This window comes from Hippoglossus hippoglossus, chromosome 17 (assembly GCF_009819705.1).
Source record: "Hippoglossus hippoglossus isolate fHipHip1 chromosome 17, fHipHip1.pri, whole genome shotgun sequence".
Taxonomy (NCBI): domain Eukaryota; kingdom Metazoa; phylum Chordata; class Actinopteri; order Pleuronectiformes; family Pleuronectidae; genus Hippoglossus; species Hippoglossus hippoglossus.
In genome coordinates, this window is record NC_047167.1 from 12244100 (window position 1) to 12267769 (window position 23670).

Genomic DNA, 23670 nt, shown 5'->3' on the forward strand with positions numbered 1-23670 from the left:
AGCACTTCTGGTGTAAATAGCATAAAATAAGGGCATGCACATGGCTTAACTTTTTATATTGACCTCCAGTCACAGTACAAGGACCTTTGCTGCATTCTCTGGCTGGAGAGATTTATTACTGTAAAGTTTGTGTTCACATTCGAAAAAACAGGTTCATTTGTTCCTTTATTGTTGCACCAGTGTACATCACTGCAGCATTTCTAGGAAGGTCAGTGCTATTCTAAAGAAGTTCTGCTGGCTAATTCTGATAAATCTGTCATCTTTATTAAGACCAGAACGACTGTGGGGAAACAAGACCATAGGGTTGGTGGCTCCATCCCCGGCTGCCGCAGTCTGCACACTGAAGTGTCCTTGGGTAAGACACTGAACCCACAAATTGCCCCTGATGGCTGCTGTCAAGTGTGTGATAGAAAAAGTATAGACGTGCATAACGAATGTGTGTGTGAATGGGTGTAACTTGTGCTGTAAAGCACTTTGAGTTGATTGATGACACCAGAAAAGTGCTTTATAAATACAGTCCATTCAGAACTATATCTTTTATTCTTATTAATTTATGCCTGCTTGTGTCTCTAACCAGGATGTGTGTGGGTGTGAAGTGACACTACACTGCGAGTGCCAAAAGTCTGATCAAGATTAATGCACGCACTCACGTGATTTACATACAATGCTGTCTTGTCTGAGAACTAGAAATTCTTTCTGCATTGTTGAGTGTTGCTGCAGACACATTGTGTCCTCAAGAATGTGCAAGAAGAATGTTTGTGGTTTTGATCAAAACCACAATATGAAGTATACAAATCAGAACATCAGACACAACAAAAAGGCCTCATGAATGCTTATTGCAGCAGGAGTTGCATCACCCTAGCTTGTAATACAGTATGTGTGACTTTCTTGATCAACACAGTGGTTCATTAAAGTGATTCATCCCTTGATGATATGAGAGATTCAACAGCCATATGGAGCCATATAGTTTATTGAGACCTCATATTGTGGTTCACATTTGTGGTTTTCATTAAAAAGTCTTCTGGTGTGAAGACCACTGTGTATGGAAAGCCCTTTGAGCATTCATTAGATATCAGTGATATCACAGCACTATGATGCCTACTTGTAACTATTGAGGCTCAAAATGTCCACAAATCATAAGTTTGACTAGTAAGGAAAAATGTTGTCACTAGTGTAACTAGTGGACATTTTTGGCATGACTTGTACAACTAGTTACACCAGGGGCTGTTTTCGACTTCACTAGGGTTTGGGGTTAGGCTCAAAAAGTGTCACTAGTCACACTAGTAAGGGCCAAAATGTCAAAATTAGTGTGCCACATCTAAATGGAGTGGGTGGGGCCATTGCAAAATCCTGTGTCCGTCATTTTTGTTTTTGAAATGGAGAGCCAATAAGAAGCCTCAAACACACTTCTCCCTGCTTTCTAATTAGCATTTTGTGCAACTAGTTAGTACTTTTTGCTTCAGTAGTTACACTAGTAAGGTCAAAAACCTGTCACTAGTGTGACTAGTGAGCATTTTTTACTTCCACTAGTTCTACTAGTAAGGTCGAAACAGTAATGACATCTAAAATGCCCACTAGTCACATTAGTGACAGAAAAAAGTGTCACTTGAGAGTTTTTGTCTTACTAGTGCAGCAAAATGCCGAACTAGTCAAGGAAACTTTTTGTGCGATATCAAGGATATCTAATAAATGCTCAAATGTCTTTCCATAACTGTGCACATTCAATCAAGCTGCACCACATTTCACATGTTCATATATATCAGTCCCTCCTGTCAGAACTTTTTTACTAATACTGTAAAATGCCCTATCTCACAATGTTCAAGAGTCAAAATGGCATCTGTTCTGTTGTTTTAGTGTGCTAACAAACAAACTAACCAAGTGGACAGGGGTGAAAACATAACCACATTGGCGGAGGTAATTAAAAACTTTCTAGCCTCTACATTCTGCTCACCTAATATATATATTTATCATTTCTATATAATAATACCTTTTTAGATTATTCAACTCTTAAACCATTTTTACAAATGACACAGGACACAAATGTTGGTAAAGACAGAAAAACTTTATTTATGGTTCTCTTACACAACTCAAACATTACATTTCAACACACTGCAGGATATAAAAATCAAAGCTTTCCCACAGTTAGACAAAAAGCATCTGAGGAAAAGGTGATAGTAAAAGTTTATACCAAAATGATCCAATTGAATTCCCAACCGTTAGTTTTTTTTATTGTAAGGCACATAGGGCAGGATTATGCAGTTAAACAGTAAAAGCCACCAACTTGCATGAACGCACATTTTTCAACAAAGTCCCCATTGGGATTCAATCAAATACACTTTGGCTTAAATCTGCATCCTGACTAAAATCCATCTATCACTTTTAACACTCTGCTCTGTTTAATTTAAGGCATGCCATTAGCACGTGGGAGTGAAAATACCTCAGCAACACACAGACCCAGAATTCACCACAGAAAATCAATAAACATTAACGAAATCTTATCAAAAAGCATAAACAATTCATGAAAGTCTCTACACAGTGAATAATGAAATCCACATTACAGGACAGTGTCACGTTCTGCATCAAATACTCAGTGAAATCACAGACGCACACACACTCAAACTCTCTCTCTCTCTCTCTCTCTCACTGTTTTTGAACTCCATCTCTTTTGCGTTACCACTTCCTCACCCCTCAGCCTCCTCTTGTTGGCCTCCTGTGTAACCCTCAGGATGTCAGGATGTCTGCGGGCCTGGGGATGTTTTGTTTCAGTGTGTACTACAGTTGATGGCCTGACACAGCACTCATCCTTCTCAGAAAATGCCTTAAACTAAAATCCCCCACCCCCTGTATTCTGTCACTGTGACTGACAGACGGAAGCAAACCCCCTACCTGTCACTATAAAAGGTCAAGTTTAAACTCTCTTACTCACTCATGGCATTGTTCGCCTGCAGCTAACTTTGTTGTTTTGTTATTCTGTTGAGCTATGACAGGTGGCGGCCAACAGGAGGAGCTGACAGGCCCCGATTCTTACGTCACATGAAGGCAAAGAACATTTACTGATACAGTAAAAAAAAAAAAATTAAAAGGTAATCATCATCATCATATAATTCTACATTTAACAGGATTCTGTCAAAGTGCACAATTGGGGCTCTTAGTTTCAGAAAAAAACACAATATGTAACCAAGAAAGATACACATTTAAATACAGGTTAAACAACGAAACCAAAACAATTTAAAATAAAGTTATGTTCACAGCAATATCTCTACTCTATCAACACCAAATGTTGTAAAAGGTGACTTTTACTGACCATAAGCCACTCCATTGACAAGCCTTCTCATTCAGAACTCTGAATCCCCCCCCGTGAGGTATAGCACTGCTACACACGGCACCTTAGCTGACCAGTAACACATATCAACACTTACACACCTGGAGGTCTCTATGGTTACCTGTAGGTGTACAGGTGAGGGGTGCCAGCATCAGAGTTCACTGGAACTCCTTGACAAACGTCCAACACATCAAGACTGAGTCATAAAAGTCACACGCAGACATATATACGTACATGCAGAACAAATCATAGACTGTATATAAAGATGGAAGACACTTCCCCCCTCTATCCAGACAAGAAGCTAAAATTTGATACAAACGCTGAGCCAGAGTCTGGGTCCGTCCTGTCTATGTGTTTGATGTGCACTTTGACTTTTTAGTTTGGTCCATATCCCATCCACTAACAAGGAGGAGACAGAGTATGTGACCTATACTGCAGCCACTCACTGGGTGGCGATCGAGATGCTTTGGCTTCGCTTTTGGGGAGCCGTCATGTCGTCCATCTTTACATTCAGCCTATGTAACAAACACGCTGCTTAATCTAAACAGTCTTTGAGTTTGATCTACAAAGGCTTCTCACATCTACAAAACCACACACAAGCCCAGTGCACCAATCAACGAACGTTGATAGACACACTAAAGTTACAGATAATACAACAAACATCCAATTATAAAAAAAGTCAAAGTAATGTATAACTTAAAAAATAAAGAAACGAAAATGTCAGGAATGAGTGTAATAAGAATAATGATAAAAAATAAAGTTAAAAAAGTAGATATCAATGTGAGATGGTGACACAGCTGGAGCAGGGCAATGGGAAACACACAGGATGTGAAACTAGGTGATAAGCGCAGGGATGTGAGAGACAAAAGGAAACAAGTGGGAAGTGCTAACAATGGCTGTGTTCCAATATGATGGTACAGCCTCCGTTCTTTATCTCTTCTCTTAAGCCTGGGTAAGAGCAACTTGTATTTATGACGAGTGATACTGCTGGCGAGCAGCTGGCTGACTGTTCACCACATTTTCAACACGTCATTTTTAGTATCACGGAAAAGAGATACAAATTGAGGACAGTACTTTTTTGAACAATCTTTTCCAGTGCTGTGATGTGCTGTTATGAGTGCACACATCTGCATTGAGTGCAGTGGTCACAAGGTCAGATGTTTGACCTGACTCCATCTTTCTGTCATAATTTTTGCTTCTGCAGGCAGATCGCTCTCGGCTTTGTATGTTGTTTTTTTTAACTGTCACTACAAGGCACTGTTTTTGTTCATTAGCACTATCTGTGATCGCTTTAGCTCGTCAGGTACCCAGAACTCAAGGTGAGGTAACTTTGCACAGTAATAAAAGCACATTGTTGTGAAGTTCACTGTTAAACGGATTACCTGCTCATAATGAGTATCACACTAGAATCACAAATAATTCATTAAAAAAAATAATAACCCCCATAATGTTATTAGTTTTAGCTCTTTTGGTTATATTGGCAAAACGATTCCTGTATGAAACATAAGATCTACATCCTCTGCACTTACCATAATTCATTTTTCAAAGAATGTTTGCAAATATTGTGAGAAAACATTCTGAACTATCATAAGCTTAAGTTTTAAACCATATGCAAAGGGCTTCTTCAGCAAATAGGGGGTGAGATGTAAACAAAAGACTTGTGCACTGCATTTAGGTCACGATGGACTATGGGTAGTATGTGAAACTTAAGTTTATAAAATCTTATTACAATATCTTACTACTAACCTGTGTTCCAAAAGTTAAGAACGAATCTCCATGGTTACATTTTTATTTATACTGTCATAATCTTTTCTTTTTTTTTTTGAGAATTCAACAAGTTCTCATGTTTTTCCTGGATTTCTGCAATCAGATTAATTACATAAATTATGACCAGGTTCCTTTAATCATGTAATACGTGAACCATTTCTCCCCAACCTTGTGCAGTTACTACTAATGCAAGACAAATCTGCCATGTTGACCTAATTCCACTTTATCTCAAGTTCCAGGCAGGTCATTAACATTACCAACCTCTAAGCATTTTCACAGAAGGGCTATTATAACTATGGTGCACAACAATGAAAGATTTACTGCACCACATCGACAACTGCTACATGATGCTGTGAAAAATAATATTAGCTGAAAGGTGTGATAAAATATGCCTGTTGTAAAAAAAAAAGTAGGATGCTGTACATGGGGTAAGCGTGAAGAACATGAATTTCAAAGAGTTAAAGTTGTACAGTTTGTGCTCTCACGTGAGCGTGTCGGTGTGTTTATTCATGGTCATTTCTTATGATACTTGTCATTGTAGCGGTGGATGGTGACACAGCCATGGTAAGAGATTGGCCGTGGCATGGCGGCCACTCCTGTGATGATGCCTGACGATGGGTCGTAACACAAGATGGTGTCTGTAGCTTCACCACTTTCCCCTCTGCCGCCAAGGATGAAGATCTTACCATTGCACACTGACATGCCGCAGCTCTCCTGCAGGGAGAGAGACAGAAATTAAAGGTTGTAGGCTGGCAGTGTACAAACCCCTGGATTCTTGCAGGCATGGTCTAACAGTTTGTTCATTAGGTGCTCTGTATTTCCATCTAATCTATTACCTGTTTGTTAAAGGTTTGAACCACATGCATCCAGTAGTCCTCTATGGGGTCATAGCAGTATATGGACTTGGTGAGACCACCGGACACATAGATCAGGTTGTTGAGGGACACTGCCGTGATGCAGCGCTTGGCGATGGGGATGTTAGCCCGTAGTAACCAAGAATTTTCCTCTGGATCATAGCACTGAACCTGTGACATACAGTTACATATAATATTAATAAAGACTCATATCAATCTTGGAGAGGTTAAGATGAGGGTGACGTTCCCTCATCCAGAAGATATGTTAGAGAGACGAGCAGAGATTGTCTTCAAGGCCGTGGGCTTATTTAGTTTGAAAGAAGGGTATAATTATGTGTTATCTGTGAAGCAGTGATATGAGAAGCCATGCAAGTGGATAATTGGACCCAATAAAGGGGTGTACACAGCAAAGAGAAGGGGCCTCAGGATTGAGCCTTGGGGCACCCCTGTGGGGAGAGGATGGGACCCTATGTCTGTTCATGCCATGACGCATTAAAGAAATGAAAATAACTTTAAATAATCTATTAATGCTTATTTTTTCGTACAATGAGTTATTAAAGGTTCAGTGTGTAGAATTAAGTGACATCTAGTGGAGGAGTTGCATGTTGCAGCTGGATACCCCTCACCTCACCCTGTCCTTCCAAACATGAAAGAGAACCCGTGGTAGCCTTCAGTTGTCATAAAAACTCAAAAGGCTTTTAGTTTGTCCAGTCTGGGCTTCTGTAAAAAAAACATGGCGGCCTCCGTAGAGAGGACCCTCTCCTGATGTAAATATATAGTATTTAAATATAAAGGGCCAATTTTAGGGTAAATAAAACAACAATTCGTACAATTCAGATGAAACACACAAGTGAAAACATCACTAGGATTATTTTAGATTAAATTTCTGCCAATAGATCTCTTTCACCTAAATCTTACACACTGAACCTTTCATGCTTTCTAACTATTACACTTTTGGTCATTCCTAATATTCTCACCACTTCTCTTTCAAATAGCCTCTTTTCGAACAGTTTTGTCTGACTACAGCTGATGTGAACAACACGTGCTGAGGATCTCTCTTCAGCAGTAAACAATCTTTGGAATCAATGTTATTGGTTGGCCCTGTAAGGAGACTTCAGAGATAAGAGGCTCAAAGAAAGTGGAGCCACCATGAACTCTATTGCCTTAAGGCAGTCAGCCATGCAGCAAGACAAACTTTTATCAAACTGTCTCTCTGCCTGTGGCTGTGCAGTCTCTAGCCTGCAGCGGCCCAAACAAAAACATATCAGCTATTCTACAGAGGAGAAAAAAATTCATGTACCAAAGTTGAGTGTCGCCGAATGCCACTTTCTTCCTGTTTACAACCAGCATCACGGCTGTTAAGTCAAAACACAATAGGGATAATCCAGAGTAGTTTGTCATGCTCTGATCACAGGGGTTATCTAAACACAGTATTTATACAGTGGCAGATTTTAGCATGACAAATGATCTAATCTATAAATTCCTCTTATTGCCAAACTCCAAAATGTTAATCTTAATGACTGTTATGTGTTTCTTTCAATTACAAAAATGGGTGATTTTGCCTTTTCAAAGCAGATTAGTGTCATCTCATGGAGTAAATAGTTTTCTGTCAGTGACTGATGTGAATTTAAACTTGTGATACAGTAAAATAAAAAAATTGGCATTCAGATAATGACCAGGATATAATGAATTCAGAAAAACATTCTTCAGGCTATGGATTTTATCACATCAGCTATCGTACAGCTATGTCATTGGCTATCAATCAGTGATGTTCAACAGGAAAAGATGCCATTCCTGTTTTTCTACTGACGCTCATATCGCCCCAGTCTCCATTAACAAGCTAAAACAAGTTCAGCAATCTAATCTTGGCTACTCAGGAAGCTTTATTTCATCAAGGAAATAAATAATTCTCCAGAACTGCTAGCTTGGCTTACTTAGTTTTTTTTTAGTGCAAGTAGGAAGAACACAAGTTATATATCCAATAATTTTTAATTTAAAAGATATATATCATGTGAGTGTATGAGTTAGATCAGACATGCACATATTGTATGAGGGCAAGAAAAAACACCAGAATCAATTATATGAACAAGAAACAAAAATCGTTGAGATTTTGTTCAGACAACCCTGTAGTTTGTCTACTTTGATGTTTTTTTTCACATCCCTTGTGTCTTCAAGGTATAATAACTGAATACAGGTTATCTGACACAAAAAGCACCTTGTCTGTTATAACTATGTGCTACAAGTGTGTGGTTGGGGCAGCAGCAAACATCTGTTTCCCACCTTGTCTGAGCAAGTTTCGTCATCGGGCCCTCCTCCAATGACAAAGAGCTTGCCGGCACAGCTGGCCACCGCAGGAGAGCTCACCCCCTCTTTCATTGGTGCCACCTCTGTCCAGCGGTTAGAGAAGGAGTCATAGCACTCCACACTGCTCAGGCGGCTCTGGCCATCATAGCCTCCCACGGCATAGACCTGAGGACAAAGACACAGACATACTTCTATTAGAGGAAGGGCTGTAATTGCCAGATTAAAACATCTGATGTGTGTCCCGTTGAGCATTCGAAAAATTAGTTGTGTTTACTTGAGATAAAAACATGTTGTGCACTCTATGCGCACATAAGCACACTCACATTAATAGATATACAAAAGATGTTTGTATTCGAGCTGACTAGTTCATAAATACAATAGTCTCTACGTCAGCACTTAACAAACCAGTCCGTCTGGTGCAGTAGAAAGATGACGTACTGCTTCTCAAGAACTACCATTATTTTATTACTTGTTCCTCTTACACCTCTAAACACTGCCTTGCATACCCGCAGGCACTGATGTATTTGCATACCCTGAACTTTGCCACGTTGGCCGGGCTATCTAATGGATTTTCTATGCCGCAATGTCCGTAATCGGGGAAAACGTCGTGCTCGGCTCACACACAAAGGACAGAATGCCTGGCAGATTTGTGATGGGCTTTTTTCTCTTGAGCTCAGGTTTTCCGAAAAAATAACTGAAAATTATCAATCAATCAATCAATCAAACTTATTTGTATAGCCCATATTCACAAATCACAATTTGTCTCATAGGACTTTAACAAGGTGTGACATCCTCTGCCCATAACCCTCAACAAGAGTAAGGGGGGAAAAAAGGGGAAAAAGAACGTAGAAACCTCAGAGAGAGCCATATGTGAGGGATCCCTCTCCCAGGACGGACAAATTATGGCCCAAGGTGCACTGTAGTACAATTCAACATAATATTATCAGTGATATCAAGGCAAGCCACATTTTTTTTGAAATCTAAGATGTTCTATGTTTTTTTGAATTTGGTAATAAAATGGTGATAAAATGTCATTTCAGAAACCTCACTCACATCTAAAGCATCGCAAACTGGAGAATTGTGTTGGCCAAAGATATGCACTCTAATAAGTGCCCCGTGGTTATGCATACTACCCTCCTGGAGCGCCAGGAATGTCACAATGAGAAAGAAGTGGGAACAAGAGGCACGAAGAGAAGAGATCATACAGGAGATCACGTGTTAATGGGCAGAATTGCTGGTTTCAATCATAACACTGCTCATCAACAGGTTTGTCTTATGCAACAGATCACCTTCAGGCTGTTCCTGTCTTTCCACAAAATGTGAAGCATAAACAAATGTAGAGGAGAGATGAGAGGGGGGAGGGGGGCGGAGAAATGAGAGACAAACAAAGACAGAGACAGTTGGAGGGAGGGAGGAAGGGAGGAAGGAGGAACAAAAAGACAGAAGTGGCACATGGATATTTGCACTCAACACCTGGACTCACTGAAAGCACTACCGCCTTTTTTAACTGAAAAAGTGATACAGGGGAAAAACACCTTCATGAACTTGTTGACTTACGACTCAGACTGTGGTTCCAAAGCTGTGTTAGTTGTGTGTGTCTACGTGTGTTTTCAGTGACAACAACACAGCAATCTTACCCACATTTGGTGGAGGAAATTCACAGGATAAGACTATGGGAACAGGGATCAGCTGATATTAGTACTGTGTGTGTGTGTGCGTGTGTGTGTGTGTGTGTGCGCGCACGCGTGTGCGTGTGTGTGCGCGCGCGCGTGTGCGTGTGTGTGTGTTTTCAGTGACAACAACACAGCAATCTTACCCACATTTGGTGGAGGAAATTCACAGGATAAGACTATGGGAACAGGGATCAGCTGATATTAGTTGTGTGTGTGTGTGTGTGTGTGTGTGGATTAAACTGATAACAAATTATGAATGCAGGTTATTTGTTGCCATAATTGAGATGTAAGAGAGATAAGAAGAGTATGTTGGCATGTTGGTATGTTAACGAGTCAAGAATGAAGTGCTTACAAAGATATTTAGCTCCACCAAGGAGGTTAGGATTTCAACCCTGTCTTTTGAGTTGTGTGGATCATCCAAAGTAATGGGGACTACAAAATGTTCCATTCTGCATTCTTCCTCGCATCTTGTGTCAATTGATCCTTTAATGCTCCTCTGAGGTTATCCCTGCACTAACTTGTTTGAATACACTGGTGGTAGGGAGGGGGGGTTGGGGGGGGCACTAGATCAGTTTTCTTTTTGGCCTCACCACTCTACACACACTACGATAAAACACTGCACGTGGTACTAATACACCATGAAAGTGTTAATCAGTATAGGAGCATTTCACATTAGCTCGATGCTGGAAGCACATGCTCGGTATCAAACCGAGGTATGTGGCCATCACATAAACACTGAGCCGAGCAAGTTTCATGACTCTCTGCAGACTGACACTCAACAAGCAAATGCATGGCTAATTTTATGAGCACGTTTAAACACTGACCGTAGTTAAATGATTAACAGTTTCCTTAGCATCCTGGCAACAGAGAAGGGAGAAGTAGAAACACAAGAGACTGAGTGACTTCAGGGGACGGAGCACAGAGCAAAAGAGAGCGGGACAGAGAGAGAGAGACAAAGAGACAAAGAGAGAGCGAGACAGAGTGAAACATTATGATAGATGAGAACAGCCGTTACCAGAGGAGAGGAAAACAAGTGGTGACCTATTTTTGCTTTTACTCTATGGAAACAAGACCAGTTCAACAGGACATCACAGAACGTAGGACACAGAGAAGTGTGTGTTCTTGTGCTTATACACTTACATTCTTACACCCACTGTCCAGGTTTAGACTTAGCAGGTTACGACAAGGAGTAAATCAATCAATGCAGTTAATCAAAAGGTCAGCACAAAGTACACTGTGGTGAGCGTGCAGGCATACATTATAGAGGCTTGTTTACAACACATGCTGCTTGAGAAACAGTGTTGCACTTCAAAAAGGGGGAAATTACAGACGGAAAGAGGAAATGACAGGCTCCAAATTCCGGAGGAGGAGATGGAGGAAATTGAATTCTGAAGGAAAATTATCCTAAAGAGATACTGTAGTTTTGTTTTAATAAAATGGGCCAAATATAACCTGGAATGAAACAATAACAAGAAAAATTCACTGGAAAGAAGAAACAAGAGAAAATGAAATACCGCGGACAACAGGGTTCTGAAGGACAATGCCCAAACAATGAGGACAAAACAGAAGAGGAAACCACATGTGGTCACAAGAGCATCTCCTGGGATTTAACATCACCACAGAATGCAGTTTTCCACAAACAATAGGATGTGTGTGTATGTGAATATATATATATGGTGAAAGGACTATATACTGTATATATCACTGCTTGTTTATTTCCTCCCGTTTATTACCTGGTTTATTATTTACCACCTCCACCAAGGAGGTTATCTTTTGTTTGTTCGTCTTTAATTTAGCAGCACTGGACGGATTTCCATGAAACTTGGTGGAAGGATGTGTTGGGGATGAACCCAATGACATTTGGTGTGGATTCAGAAAACAGGACGAAGCCATGATTTTTCTTTTACTTTTTTTAAGGGTTTGGATATTTTCACTGACTTTCCAGGGAATGATTCAGGGATCTTGATAAATTAAAGAATCAGGCATGTTTCAGTAACTGATATCTATAAGTGTGTACAATTTGGTGCAGCTTGATTAACTTTAAGGGGACTCCCGGGCCTTGGCAGAGGTATTCTAGTGTTTTGTGTGACGTTTGTAATGACACTTCAGCTCCTAATTTGGAGGCCTTGGACTTGAGTATAAAAATACAATATGTGTTTATGGAACAACTGACCAAAAACATCTACTTTGCCATCTTATTTCATGATCAAATCCTTTCAGCGTGGGAGTTCAGCCAGTTGCAGTTCATGAAGTTTCAACTTGGCTTCCTCTATAGTGAAGTTGAATGGCAGCAGCCGAGTCAGTCAGACTTGTTTTCACCATACATTGATACATGACTCACTTTGGAGTTAATTACTGACTTTTATAGCCCCAGTGTGGCAGCTGATTTCCTCACTGTTGTGGAAAACCAGTGTCTAGTTTGATCGCTGATTATGTGTTTGTTGTTTCGGTGGTGAGGCAACAAAGCATTTTGGGTGTTGCTTGAAAGCCACAGAAAATCCAGTGAGGATTGGCCTCAAGTAGATATCCAAAAACAAAAAAGTGGTATGTTTGTCCTCCTGAGTCAAGACCTTTCTTACCAAGAAAATACAGCACTATTCAAGCCCATAGCTTACCAGGAATCCCTGTATGTACACAAGCGTGATCACTTGTATACATGATGACTAAACTTGGCTGCGAGTGGTATGTGTCATCTCTATGGTGCTGTGCCTGCTTTAACCAAGACAATCACTGGCCTCTCCTCTTTCACGCAACACTAATAACAGATAATTACACTTGGGGAACTTTTAGTGAAGTAAACATGCTTTTGTATCACAAGGGGTCCACATTTGTTTTGCATCATGATGGTCGTTAGAATACGCTACGAATGCAAATGTTACGCAATAAAGACAAACCTGACTGTCTAGTTGAGGAATATTTTAAAATGTGGCAACGAACATTTTATAGGAATATCGTTATTTATAGTTATTCTTCCCTGTGTGCAGCATTACACTGGGACATGGGCAGCCTCGAACTGTTTACATTTACAGAGTATGCGTGCTAAATTACGCCGGTGCATGCACACCCGCTGTGTGTTTACAGACCTATCAGGAGTTACAATCGCTATGTATGGCCACACCAGGCTTAAGTGATTGAGCAGAGACACATGAAGCACGATACAGTTCTTTACTTGGTAAAGTATGAGGTGCTGGCACACATCCATTTAACTCCCACTGCCCTCGAACAAGAATGTCCACCTCGGTGCTGCAAACTGGAAATAGTACTGCTCGTAAATATAAACAGTGATCGAGGATTAACGATCAAGTCATGTCTAGACATTAACCTAACTAACATTTCAGTGTCAGATCCTGGTGTATCGTAAATATACAGGGGGACAAGGGTTATATGTGATTGAAATAGTTATGAAAACAATAAAAATTTCTACGAGACGTAAAATGGGGGGGGGGGATTTAAAGAATTACAAATGATGGTTGATTTCAAAAGTGATGGTGGATTTCACCCATTCAAGTAGCATTTCAAGGGACTTTGGGGGCAACAGGGACCTGGGCGCCCAACAAACAGGGACCTGGGCGCCCCCCCCCCCCCCACCTCAAGCAACACATGATATATGAAAGGCATTTTAGTTTTCAACCAAAACTGAAATCATGAGGCTCTTGGCAGAAAGCTAGTGGCATGAAGCCTTGTTATGGGGGTGCTGACTGTTGTGTCACTGCAGTCTGCCTGTACATAGACAATCCAAGAATTTTAGGGGCTTCTCACAAGATTGTCATTGCTGTGGAATGACCTAATCAGCTGTTCTCGGGGCCCCAGGTAACTGCCTTTGCCTACCTGGTTGCAATGCTGGCAAATAAAGGCAAACTTCCTTCTCCCTGATGAATCTGCTCCTATGTGTCCAGGATGATACACGGATGAGTTGGCACCAGTGGGTTAGAAAAAAACCCTGGGGCCACAAACAAATCCACACTAAAATAAAATGTCATTCCTCATTAGAGTGTGCCCTCATCAAGCAACATAAGAGATGTACTTTAAGCAGGAAGGAGGCTGTAGTCAAATTTGACTGGGATTCTGCGGCTGAGTAACTAATCTGAAACTAGATCCTTAATCTCAATCATCACTCAGTGTGTAAAGCCTTTGGTATTTTTCAGGAGAAATTCCTTTGAGCGTGCAGGTAAGAGAATGTCAACAGTGGGCTGACGCATATGATTGTGAAAGGTATGACTTGAAAGAAAGGCTCCAAGGAAAATTCCAGTCCAGCAGAACAGATCATTTTCTCAAAGTGTAAATCACAGCCCCCTTTGCACTTCACCTGTGATAAGTAAACACCAGGTAATAAAGAGAATATGAAACACTCCAATTTTATATTTCTGAAAGTAACATGATCACTTTGTCGTCTTCTTTCCAGAGAGGAGCAACTATATGAGGTAAATGAAAAATGTTACCATGATTCCTTTTGGGTATGCGAGAGGGCAGAAAATTGTATGCAGTTCCTGCATCAGATGCAATCTGTTCTGTGGTGGGGGTTGTCATTCCCCCTAAAGCAGAGGCATAGATCTTGGGATTCCCTCCAGTCCTTACCTTGCCCAGAAGGACACACATCTTGTGTCTCCAGCGGCCTTTGTTAAGAGAAGCCACTCTGATCCAGAGGTTGAGCTGCGAGTTGTACATCCACACATCCCTGCCGTTGATACGACCACCTAAAAACACCAAAAAACACAAAGATGGCACACAACTGTCAATATTTGAGATTTGAGCTCAGTTTGAATAGACAGGGTTACGCAAAAACTACAGGTCAGATTAGAATTGGTGGAATGAGGCAGTACGAGTCAGGGAAGAACCTACTCAATGTTCATGTGGATCTGAATAAATGGGGAGACCCAGAAATTTAGTTTCACTTGACATGTTGAGATAGGGCATCAGCCTTGGCGGAGGCACCCCTCTAGTTCTTTTGTCTGATCTATTTAATTTTTTCTTATCTATTTTCTCTTTGTAATGCCATTTGATTATCATTAAGGCACACCCCTATACCCTTATTTGGCAAGTTAAGTTTTCTTTCTTTGTTTTTTATACCCAGTTGGTCTTGGTGGACAGCCAGCTTTGGATTGTGTGTTTACATCTCTCTCTCTCTCACACACACGACCGGCATCACATTTCATGTCGTAGGCACAGGTGTCACCAATCAAAATAACCATCAGACACCATCATTCATAGCATAATCAGGATCTTTGGTAGTGAACAGATCTAGAGCATAATTAAATCTACTACATTATGGCCGAGTACCTGCTCTGTTGTCTCAGGACAAACAGAGCGTGCTATGAGAAGTTCTAAAGAAAAACAACAGGACCTGTTTTTTTCACAAGCCCGGACACGTGCACCCTTCTAGCTAAATACCCCCCCCACCACCGCCACCACTCCATGGCCATCACTAAGCACACACCTGTCTGTTGATTCAGCTCTGAACCGCAGAAAAAAACCTGCCAGTATACAACACAAGTAACGGCCGAAAGGAGATCAAATGTAGGTCAACTGGGGAAACGTTATCACTCCAACAATATTTTTATGAACAAGGTTTATTGCCTCAGGGCTCTTTAAACTGGTAGCAGATGGCTTTTGTCCAACAAGAAATTCTGGAGAAGTATACTTCTGAGCATGGGTGTAGCATGGGTACACAACTCGAGCACACAAACAGAAAGGTCAGTGACAATCTGTGTTATTTCACACCAGGACTTAAATTGATCACATGGTGGTGATATCTCGTAATGAGATACAGATACCTGATTGTCTCCTGAAACTAAAATAACACAAAATGTCAGTCCGTGACATTTTGCTGTGATAGAGACACAAATGTGGGTGGTTCTGTGCAGCAATGAAAGACATAAAGAAAACCTGCCAGTGTAAACAAAAGGTGTCTAGACCTCGTTTCCATTCACATGCAAACAAAGTGTTCCTTCCCTCATACTGTAAGACAGTTGACAGATATCCAAAAAAAACAAAAAACACCTCCGTGTCTACCAACATCTGTTTTGTGTGTGTGTGTGTGTGTGTGTGGTGGGGGGGTTAATATAAGTTAATTAATGTTCAGTCGTCTTAAATTACACAGTAGAACACAGACTCGAGGAGGCAAGAGAAGGAAGTTTGTCGCTAAGTGTGTGCGCTCAGTAATCTGCTGGGAAGTGAAAGAGGCAGACAGTCTGCTGCCCTTGAGGCTTCTGTTTGCAGAGATTTGCATAAGGAAACTGTTTGATGAAGATGTACAGCTTCAAAGACCAATTTGTGGACGTAGACAGCTTGTTAGTAGACAGGTTTTTTTCTCAACAACTTAAACTTCCGCTCAGATGGGGAGGACCATAGCTGCTAATCAATGTTCTTTAGGACCACTTTGCATTGACTTTGGGAGGCCCCGCTGTAATTTGTGTGACAGCTTTTCTGAAAATTACACATAACCTTTTGTAACATGCAGTTTTGTTGCTCGTGCTAATGATCTGGCTCAGTGTGTCAAGAGAATTCCTGACGTTCATGCAGGCAGCGAGAATACGTGTCAGAGTCTGAGTACATGTGTTCCACTACTCATGAGCTGATAACACATTGTACAAAAGTACTCTAAGTCCTACAGTGGTGTCACACAGCAGAGAGACATTTATTTCACGTCAGTACATATTTCATCTTGTGGGATCAGATCATAACTGAGATCCTGCTCACTGTAATCTCAAGCACTCCTGGACTCAAAGGCATTTCCGTGGTTAATCCAGTAAACACACTCTGGATATAACAAAGTGGCTCAGTGAAGTGTTATGGATGAAAAGTCAGCAGTGGCCAAAGACGCTGTCCAGAAGAAAAAGGCTTTAGAAGATTTCTATACCCAACTGAGCCACATCCTTCTTTAGCACCACAGCTAACTGCAGCTGTGCTAAAGGCCAGAGGATCTGCGAGGTATTTGCACCAGTTCCCACTGAGAGGAGAGGGACGGACAGACAGACCGGAAGCATGGAGGCATGTGTGGGGATATAACAAGATCAAAATTGAGCTGAGAAAATGTTTTTTATGCAGATTAAATGCAGACAGGGCAGACAAAGAAGGAAACTGGGGCAATGAAGATGATAAAGTAGTAGTGAGCCTGTATGTGTTAGACAGAGAGATGTGGAGGGAGGGGTATGTTGACTTTTCCAGGCAGTGCTTGCAGGCAGACTGATAGCACACGCTTGAGGACTGTGAGTCACTGAGCACAGTGAGAGCACATGAAAAAGCATTGCACACTCTCCGCTGAGGGAAGGAACATTCTTTTTCACCTATATGCTCATCCACCCTCCCTATACATTTCAACTTTCTTCAAGTAGTGTCATGCAGTTTATATGAAGCATGTCTGAGCATGAGCAGTCCAATCAGGCACAATTTGAACTCAATGTAAGGTGATCTCCCATGCTCTCGATCCAACAACCTGACAAAACTGCCTCTTGTGCACAGCACAAATTCAAAACAATGTTGGAGTTGGCAACTACCATTACCCTGACCTCATTTGTTAAAATGAGTGATGTAATAATAATAATGTTTTGTTCAGTTTAGGTGTTGTTTTTTTTACTGAAGGCACAAGTTCTAGAAATGCCATGGCTTTGCCAAGAGGCCCTGTGACCTAGTTTTACACCACAGCATATGGGCTGAAGGCTCAAACTGAAAACCGTCGTTGGGTTTTGGCACAAAGAGGATCCTAGAAAGCTGCTGAATAGATGTAAAAGGTTGTGAGCTTGATGATTGGCCAACAGGAAGGGCAGAGGACTGAGCGAGCCAATGACGGTCGCTCTAAGTGCGGAGCCTGGAGAGTGCATCCAGATGTTGCTCTCATATTTTCCGTCATCTCAAACTCAACATGGCTGTAAAGCTAACACAGGGCAGAGAGCCACCAAGGCCTTTCCTGCCACTCCACAGTGAGTTCAAATGGCGTGTGAAGCACAGACACACACTGACCACGGCCCTTCAGTGGAATTGTTTTTGGAATATAAAGCAATTAATACTTAGGGAAACTGGACTTTATGACAACAAAGAATATCAGATTGTAAGCACAGAAGAAGTAGGTGCATAGCAATGGGTACCAGGGGTTGAACATCAGAGTTAAGTTTCTGTTTTGTTCGTTTCAAGCCTTGTTATTGAATTTATTTGTGACAAATGTGGAACTTACCGGACACCAGAATATCGTTGCGGAGGGCACAGACAGCGTACTCTGACTTGGTAAACTCAGGGAGTTTGGCCAGTGACTTCCACTCTCCTGTGACTGGATCATAGCATTCAGTGTACGGCAGGTTGAAGCCTCCTATCCTCTCGCAGCCACCCACCACCACGATCACCTCAGAGAAGCCGGTCGACCTGTACAGATGAAAGGGGGGGGGGGGGGGGGGGGGGGGTTGGACAGAGGAATAGAAACACAGTCCCGTCACTATACAGTATTTTTCTTTTGTATTTGTATTCAGGGTGATGTTTTGTGTCTTGCCATGTACCGTACTGTATTCATTTGTGTGTCATACACCAGCGAGAGATACATATTTATTAAATCTTGAATCTTTAAAAGGGGGCTGTGTGATGTGACACAAAACAGACTTGGGAGCTCAATTTCCATGATCACAATTCTTTCCTATTTGGCTGCTAGTCACATGCCGAGAGTATGACCACATTTCCTACAGGCAGCTAATCAACTGCAGCTTCATTCTGAAACACCGACACCACATAGAGGCTACAAGCTGCTTATCGGTCTATAACTCCCACACATACAGTGAAAATAAGGTCCCACTCATTGACAGTTTATATATATTTATATGCATGCGTTTACTGTCTAGCCCAGGAGCGATTCAGCTTTATCTGTGTGCTCACGTTATGTGTGTGCGAGTGATTAATTAGATTCTCCGGGCTTCCCATGAGAAGAGAGAAGCACAGGTGTGGACTGAGAAAGAAGAGAATCAGGCATCTGTTTTGAGCAGGAGAGGTTTGGGCCCTCAGGGCAAACAAAGCCGACAGTGCGGGAACTGAGCTTGCTGAACTGAACAGATCACACAATAAACCTGAAATACACGGCACACATCCTTGATATATGACAATTGGCACCGGCTCCACTTTAACCCTTGCAGCAGGTCCAACACACAAAGGCAGCTGTGCGACCGGTTGTTGCCCTGGCACAGCAGGCGACCAGATGGTGTATTTTGTCTCTCATTCATAGCGTTTCAGTCAGCGGCAACCTTTGTTCGTTATCAAATATCACATTGTAACAGCCAACTGGGCTCTCTACAAACAAAAACACATAAAAGACCACACTCTATAGTAGAGTGTGCAGTGTACAGAACTGGATTAATAGCTACATTAGGTACAAAAGCATCTTTCTTTGTTAATTGTATTTTCACCATTTCCAAATTACCCAAAACATATTTTCTGCATTATGTTTCGTAAAGATACGTTTTCATATGAGAGAGCAGATTCACCGACACTAATGTAGAACTGATAAACTTGGCTGACTGATATATCAGACAAATCAGCATAGTTGAGTCTTGTTATCGTGGCAGCACATGATAACAAGACTCAACTTTTCATCTCGTTTTTTTTTTTTATTTCCAGCTAACCTGTCTGTGTACGAACATACCCTGCCTCCCTCATTATAATTTCCATTTAAATAAAGGGCTACAAAACAAAACATTCAATGACACATTTGTTTGTTCAGCACAATAATTCTCTCTCTCTCTCTCTCTCTCTCTCTCTCTCTCTCTCTCTCTCTAACACACACACACACTCGCACAAAGACTTACAACAACAGTGGCAGAAGGAGCACAAAGTTCATGCGCAATCATTCATGTGACCTCATCGAGCATACACTTTACGCATTTAGTCACACTAACAAGTAATGGAATCAACACAGAACAAAGATTTATGATAGATAACAATCTAGAACAGCTGATCTTCCCTCTGGCTTACTCGTAAACTAGTAAAGCGACATTTCAGTTACCTGCGTGGACAAGTTCTGGGTGACATCATCTCATTTCCTAGCACATGGTAGCGTCTGGCCTCATGGAGGAGCTGGTAGCACTCTGGAGCGTTCTGGATAAGCTGATCTCCCTCTACCGTCTGGACAAAATAGTTGGGGTGCATAAGCGGCAGGCGCACATGGTGCAGCAGGGCCTTCAGCATGGGCTTCCTGTGCTCCACGCTGTGGTACACCCATCGCATCACGGCCTCGAACACGACCTCCTCCTTACCGATGGACAGCTCATCGCTGGCAATGTGCTCTTCCAGCTCCTCCCTGCGCAGGTCGAGGAACTCCTCGTGCTGAGCTACCTCTGAGAAGTTGGCCAGGGCGTAACTGCGGCAGCGGCTGGCCAACTGCTTCAGGGCATGAGCATCTGCGAATTGCTGGATGCCCAGGCAGTTGCACGGGTCCAACTGGTCCTCCAGGAACTTTGCACAGGCATCGCGCAGTGTGGCGATCTGGAAGAGGCTGGAGGTCTCGAAGAGGAACTGGACATTCTCAGTGGTGATCTTGGCGCGGCCAGTATATACATAGGTGAGGAAGGAGTCCATCGCCTCGGCCAGGATGCCATTGATCTCCACCAGCATCTCACGGCTCTCGCGGTGATCATTGCAGAACATGGCTCTGAAGTAGGAGGAGCATGCGGAGAGCACAGCGCGATGGCAGGGGAACTCGCGGCCCTGCACGCTGATGACCACATCAGTGAACAGGCGGCAGTCGCGGAACTCGTTGAACACCTGCAGGATGCCGTCTGAGTGGGATGCGCCGGAGCAGAAGTCCAAGACATCGTGGCTGGCTAGAGTCTTGGAATCAACCTCAAAGACCTGAAGAAACAACAACATGTATAATGATTAGCAAAAATATGTGACTTAAACGACAGAAGGCGATACAAACCTTTTATTTCACAGCACCTTGCGTTTGACAGCTGGTGAATCTCTGATCCCTGGCTCCTCCCTGATCATCCTTCTGCCCAGAATCAACACCATGGCTGCCAACTTCAACGTAGACCTTCTCTCAACCTTAAGATGACCTGAGGGCGAAGAAAGAAAATACAGTACATGCTTCCATAAAATATCACTTCACATGATCGACTTCGAATGTTGTTGTAGAGAACAGCCAGTAAACGTCACACATTTATAAATGCTAATCGGATCATCGTAAATCAAATTGAAAACATTCATTGCATGAAAACAAAGCTCTCATGGAACAATAACAAAAAGCATGGGTACAAAAGTTGGAGAAGACATGAGTCCCACAAACTATTTTTCTGCTGCCTGTGGGGGGTGTTGCAAAAATGACTAAGAAAACCGTTTCAAGGAATGAAATCTGAGCTGCACAGAAAAACTGTGGGACACTTCCTCCAGCTTATCGCTGCTGGGGAACAGTCGTGCCTCGGATGACAATGGGACGGAAGATGGTTGAGGAGACACAGGCGGGAGAGAGGCTGAGCAGTGGTTGGCCTACACGTCAGTCAGGTTTGTTTTGAAGAAGCGTGGGGGCAGGGAAGCTATTAGGCACTACATAATAAGCGGTTGAAAAACAAGTGCCAAGTTGAAGCACAAGTGCCAAGTTGAAGCCACTGATAACCTTCAGTGACGCTTCCCATGGAGATTTTACAACATCTGTTTGTTTAAAAGGAGTTTCTTATAGCAACCAACCAAGGTGCTCCCATGAATTACAGAGAAAAAATGTGTGCATGTTTCAGGACATATTATTCTCCAGTTCTTGCAAACATTCGATCAAAACATTAAAAATCTCTTATCTATGGCCACGCTGCCTGTGGTATAGTTGGCAGCAGGTTTAGCCTTTGATCCTGTAAGGTTATTTTTAATACTGACTCAGACTGTTCATGTGCTTTAATTGCCAGCAGCAGCAGCAGCTCGTCGAAGTCATGTTAGACAAAAGGACAGGTTCAGCCGGTGGTGTCGGACGCATCAGAGATTTACTTTGTGAGTAATATTCACCGAGGAGGACTCAAGAATACAAAACAAATAAGGCAGAGTGACGTTGAGCTGATTGTTTTGTGTCATGCTTTAACTCTGTTGTGATGTGCTGTTACACAGGTTACAAATAGTTACATAGTTAAAGCTTCAAATGGACACAACAAAATAACACAACATATAATGATAATAATAATAGTAATAATAATAATGATTTAATTGTGTCATTTATTTTGTATCTTATTGTGTGCTGGTGTACTTGTAAAAAGTCACAAAAATAATATAATAATAATAATATCATATATATGTGACTTTAGCGCATTATTAAAGTGTTGATTAGATTGTGTCATTCATGTTTTAACTGTCTTATTGTGCGCTGTTATACAAGTTAAAACAAACAAAGTTCTACTGAAACTGACAAAGACTTACAGCAAACATTATACATATACATTATACATTATACAACATTTTTGCAGATTATTTTATTACTAGCCTGTTTTATTTTTGCTCCCATTGTAGAGCACTTTGGGATGTGAAAAGTGAAAAATCAAACTTGTGTAATGGTGATGATAATAATAATAATAATAATAATAATAATAATAATAATAATAATGTTATTATTGCCATTTTAAAAACATCATAGCTTTTAAATGTCATTTTAAGTATGAGTTATATACAGTGAAGTATTCTATAATAATATATAAGTATAAGTACGCAGGAGGTAACCACACTGTGAGCTTGTGTTTATCAGACAAAGGAGACTTGCCTCTTGCTGACCGTTAACCCTTAACAACAACAGGGACTGAACTCTCTGACTCACAAATTCAAACAGCACGAAGTGACCGTAGATTCACAAACTTTAACTACGTACTTTACTGCGAATAAAAAGTGTTTACCTTGAGCAGAAGTTTCCTCTTGACGCGTCTTCCTCAGTCACAAGTGAAGGATGAAGAAAAAACCACAACAAAAAGTCTGGGGGGGGAAAAAAATCTAATGTCTCCTGTAAAGTTTGACCAGTGTCTTTGACAGCGCTCGAGCAGTCATGAGAAACACATTGTGCGGTTGCACGGCGGAGACATTTTGACTTTCAGCCGGCGACAGCAGCATAAGACCTCGAATAACTAACTGTAAACACTGAGGCCATTTATACTTGTCAGGAGGAAAAACACATCCAGCCCTCTGCTGCGACCCAGCTGCGCGGCCGCGATGCATCATGGGTAACGGAGTTCGAACGAGAGCGCCGCCTGTTAGTTTCGCTCATTCAGGAACTACACTACCCAGATGCTTGGGGTTCTCCACGTGGCTCTCCTTTGTTTGCAAACAAACTGAAGTTTAGGCGGAGGAAAAAGTTTTCATAACAAGAAGTGACAGCGGTTAAACAACACAACGCGAAAATAAAACCACTTTTTACAACATGTACACGACAGTTTATACAACAATAATAAACTATAACGACTGGAAAACGTCACTGAATTCAGTTTTAGATGATTATAAAATACATGTTTTATTAACACGGCTTTCCCAAGTTTTTATAAAGACAATCACTATATAAATATGTCTTTATATTAAAAAAAACGTCTACTATGAATGTATATAAGCGACACAAATAAGTTTAATGTGAGTGTGAGGTCATGTGAGAACAGGATGAAACGCAGTGTGTTGTTCAGGTGAGGAGACAGGAGGAGCTTAGCTGAGAGAAAGCATGTCACAACTTCTTTACCCTGTTGCAAAATGTTTCTCAGAGCTCCCAGCCGAGTTCCCTGGAATGGTCCACAACACTGAACAATGACCCGGGTTACGCTGTTTGGAAGCACGT

General features: G+C 41.6%; 1 protein-coding gene across 1 annotated transcript; it reads right to left on the reverse strand.

Moving 5' to 3' along the window:
• Nucleotides 1–4866: 4866 nt before the first annotated feature.
• Nucleotides 4867–23059, reverse strand: klhl24a (kelch-like family member 24a). The gene is made up of 8 exons (XM_034613610.1): nucleotides 22751–23059; nucleotides 20826–20944; nucleotides 19894–20738; nucleotides 18088–18272; nucleotides 14496–14614; nucleotides 8224–8412; nucleotides 5926–6114; nucleotides 4867–5803 (listed from the first exon to the last, which is right to left on the reverse strand). The coding sequence occupies exons 2-8, from the start codon at nucleotides 20898–20900 to the stop codon at nucleotides 5603–5605; spliced, it is 1803 nt and encodes a 600-aa protein (XP_034469501.1). The 5' UTR covers nucleotides 20901–20944; nucleotides 22751–23059; the 3' UTR covers nucleotides 4867–5602.
• Nucleotides 23060–23670: the final 611 nt, after the last annotated feature.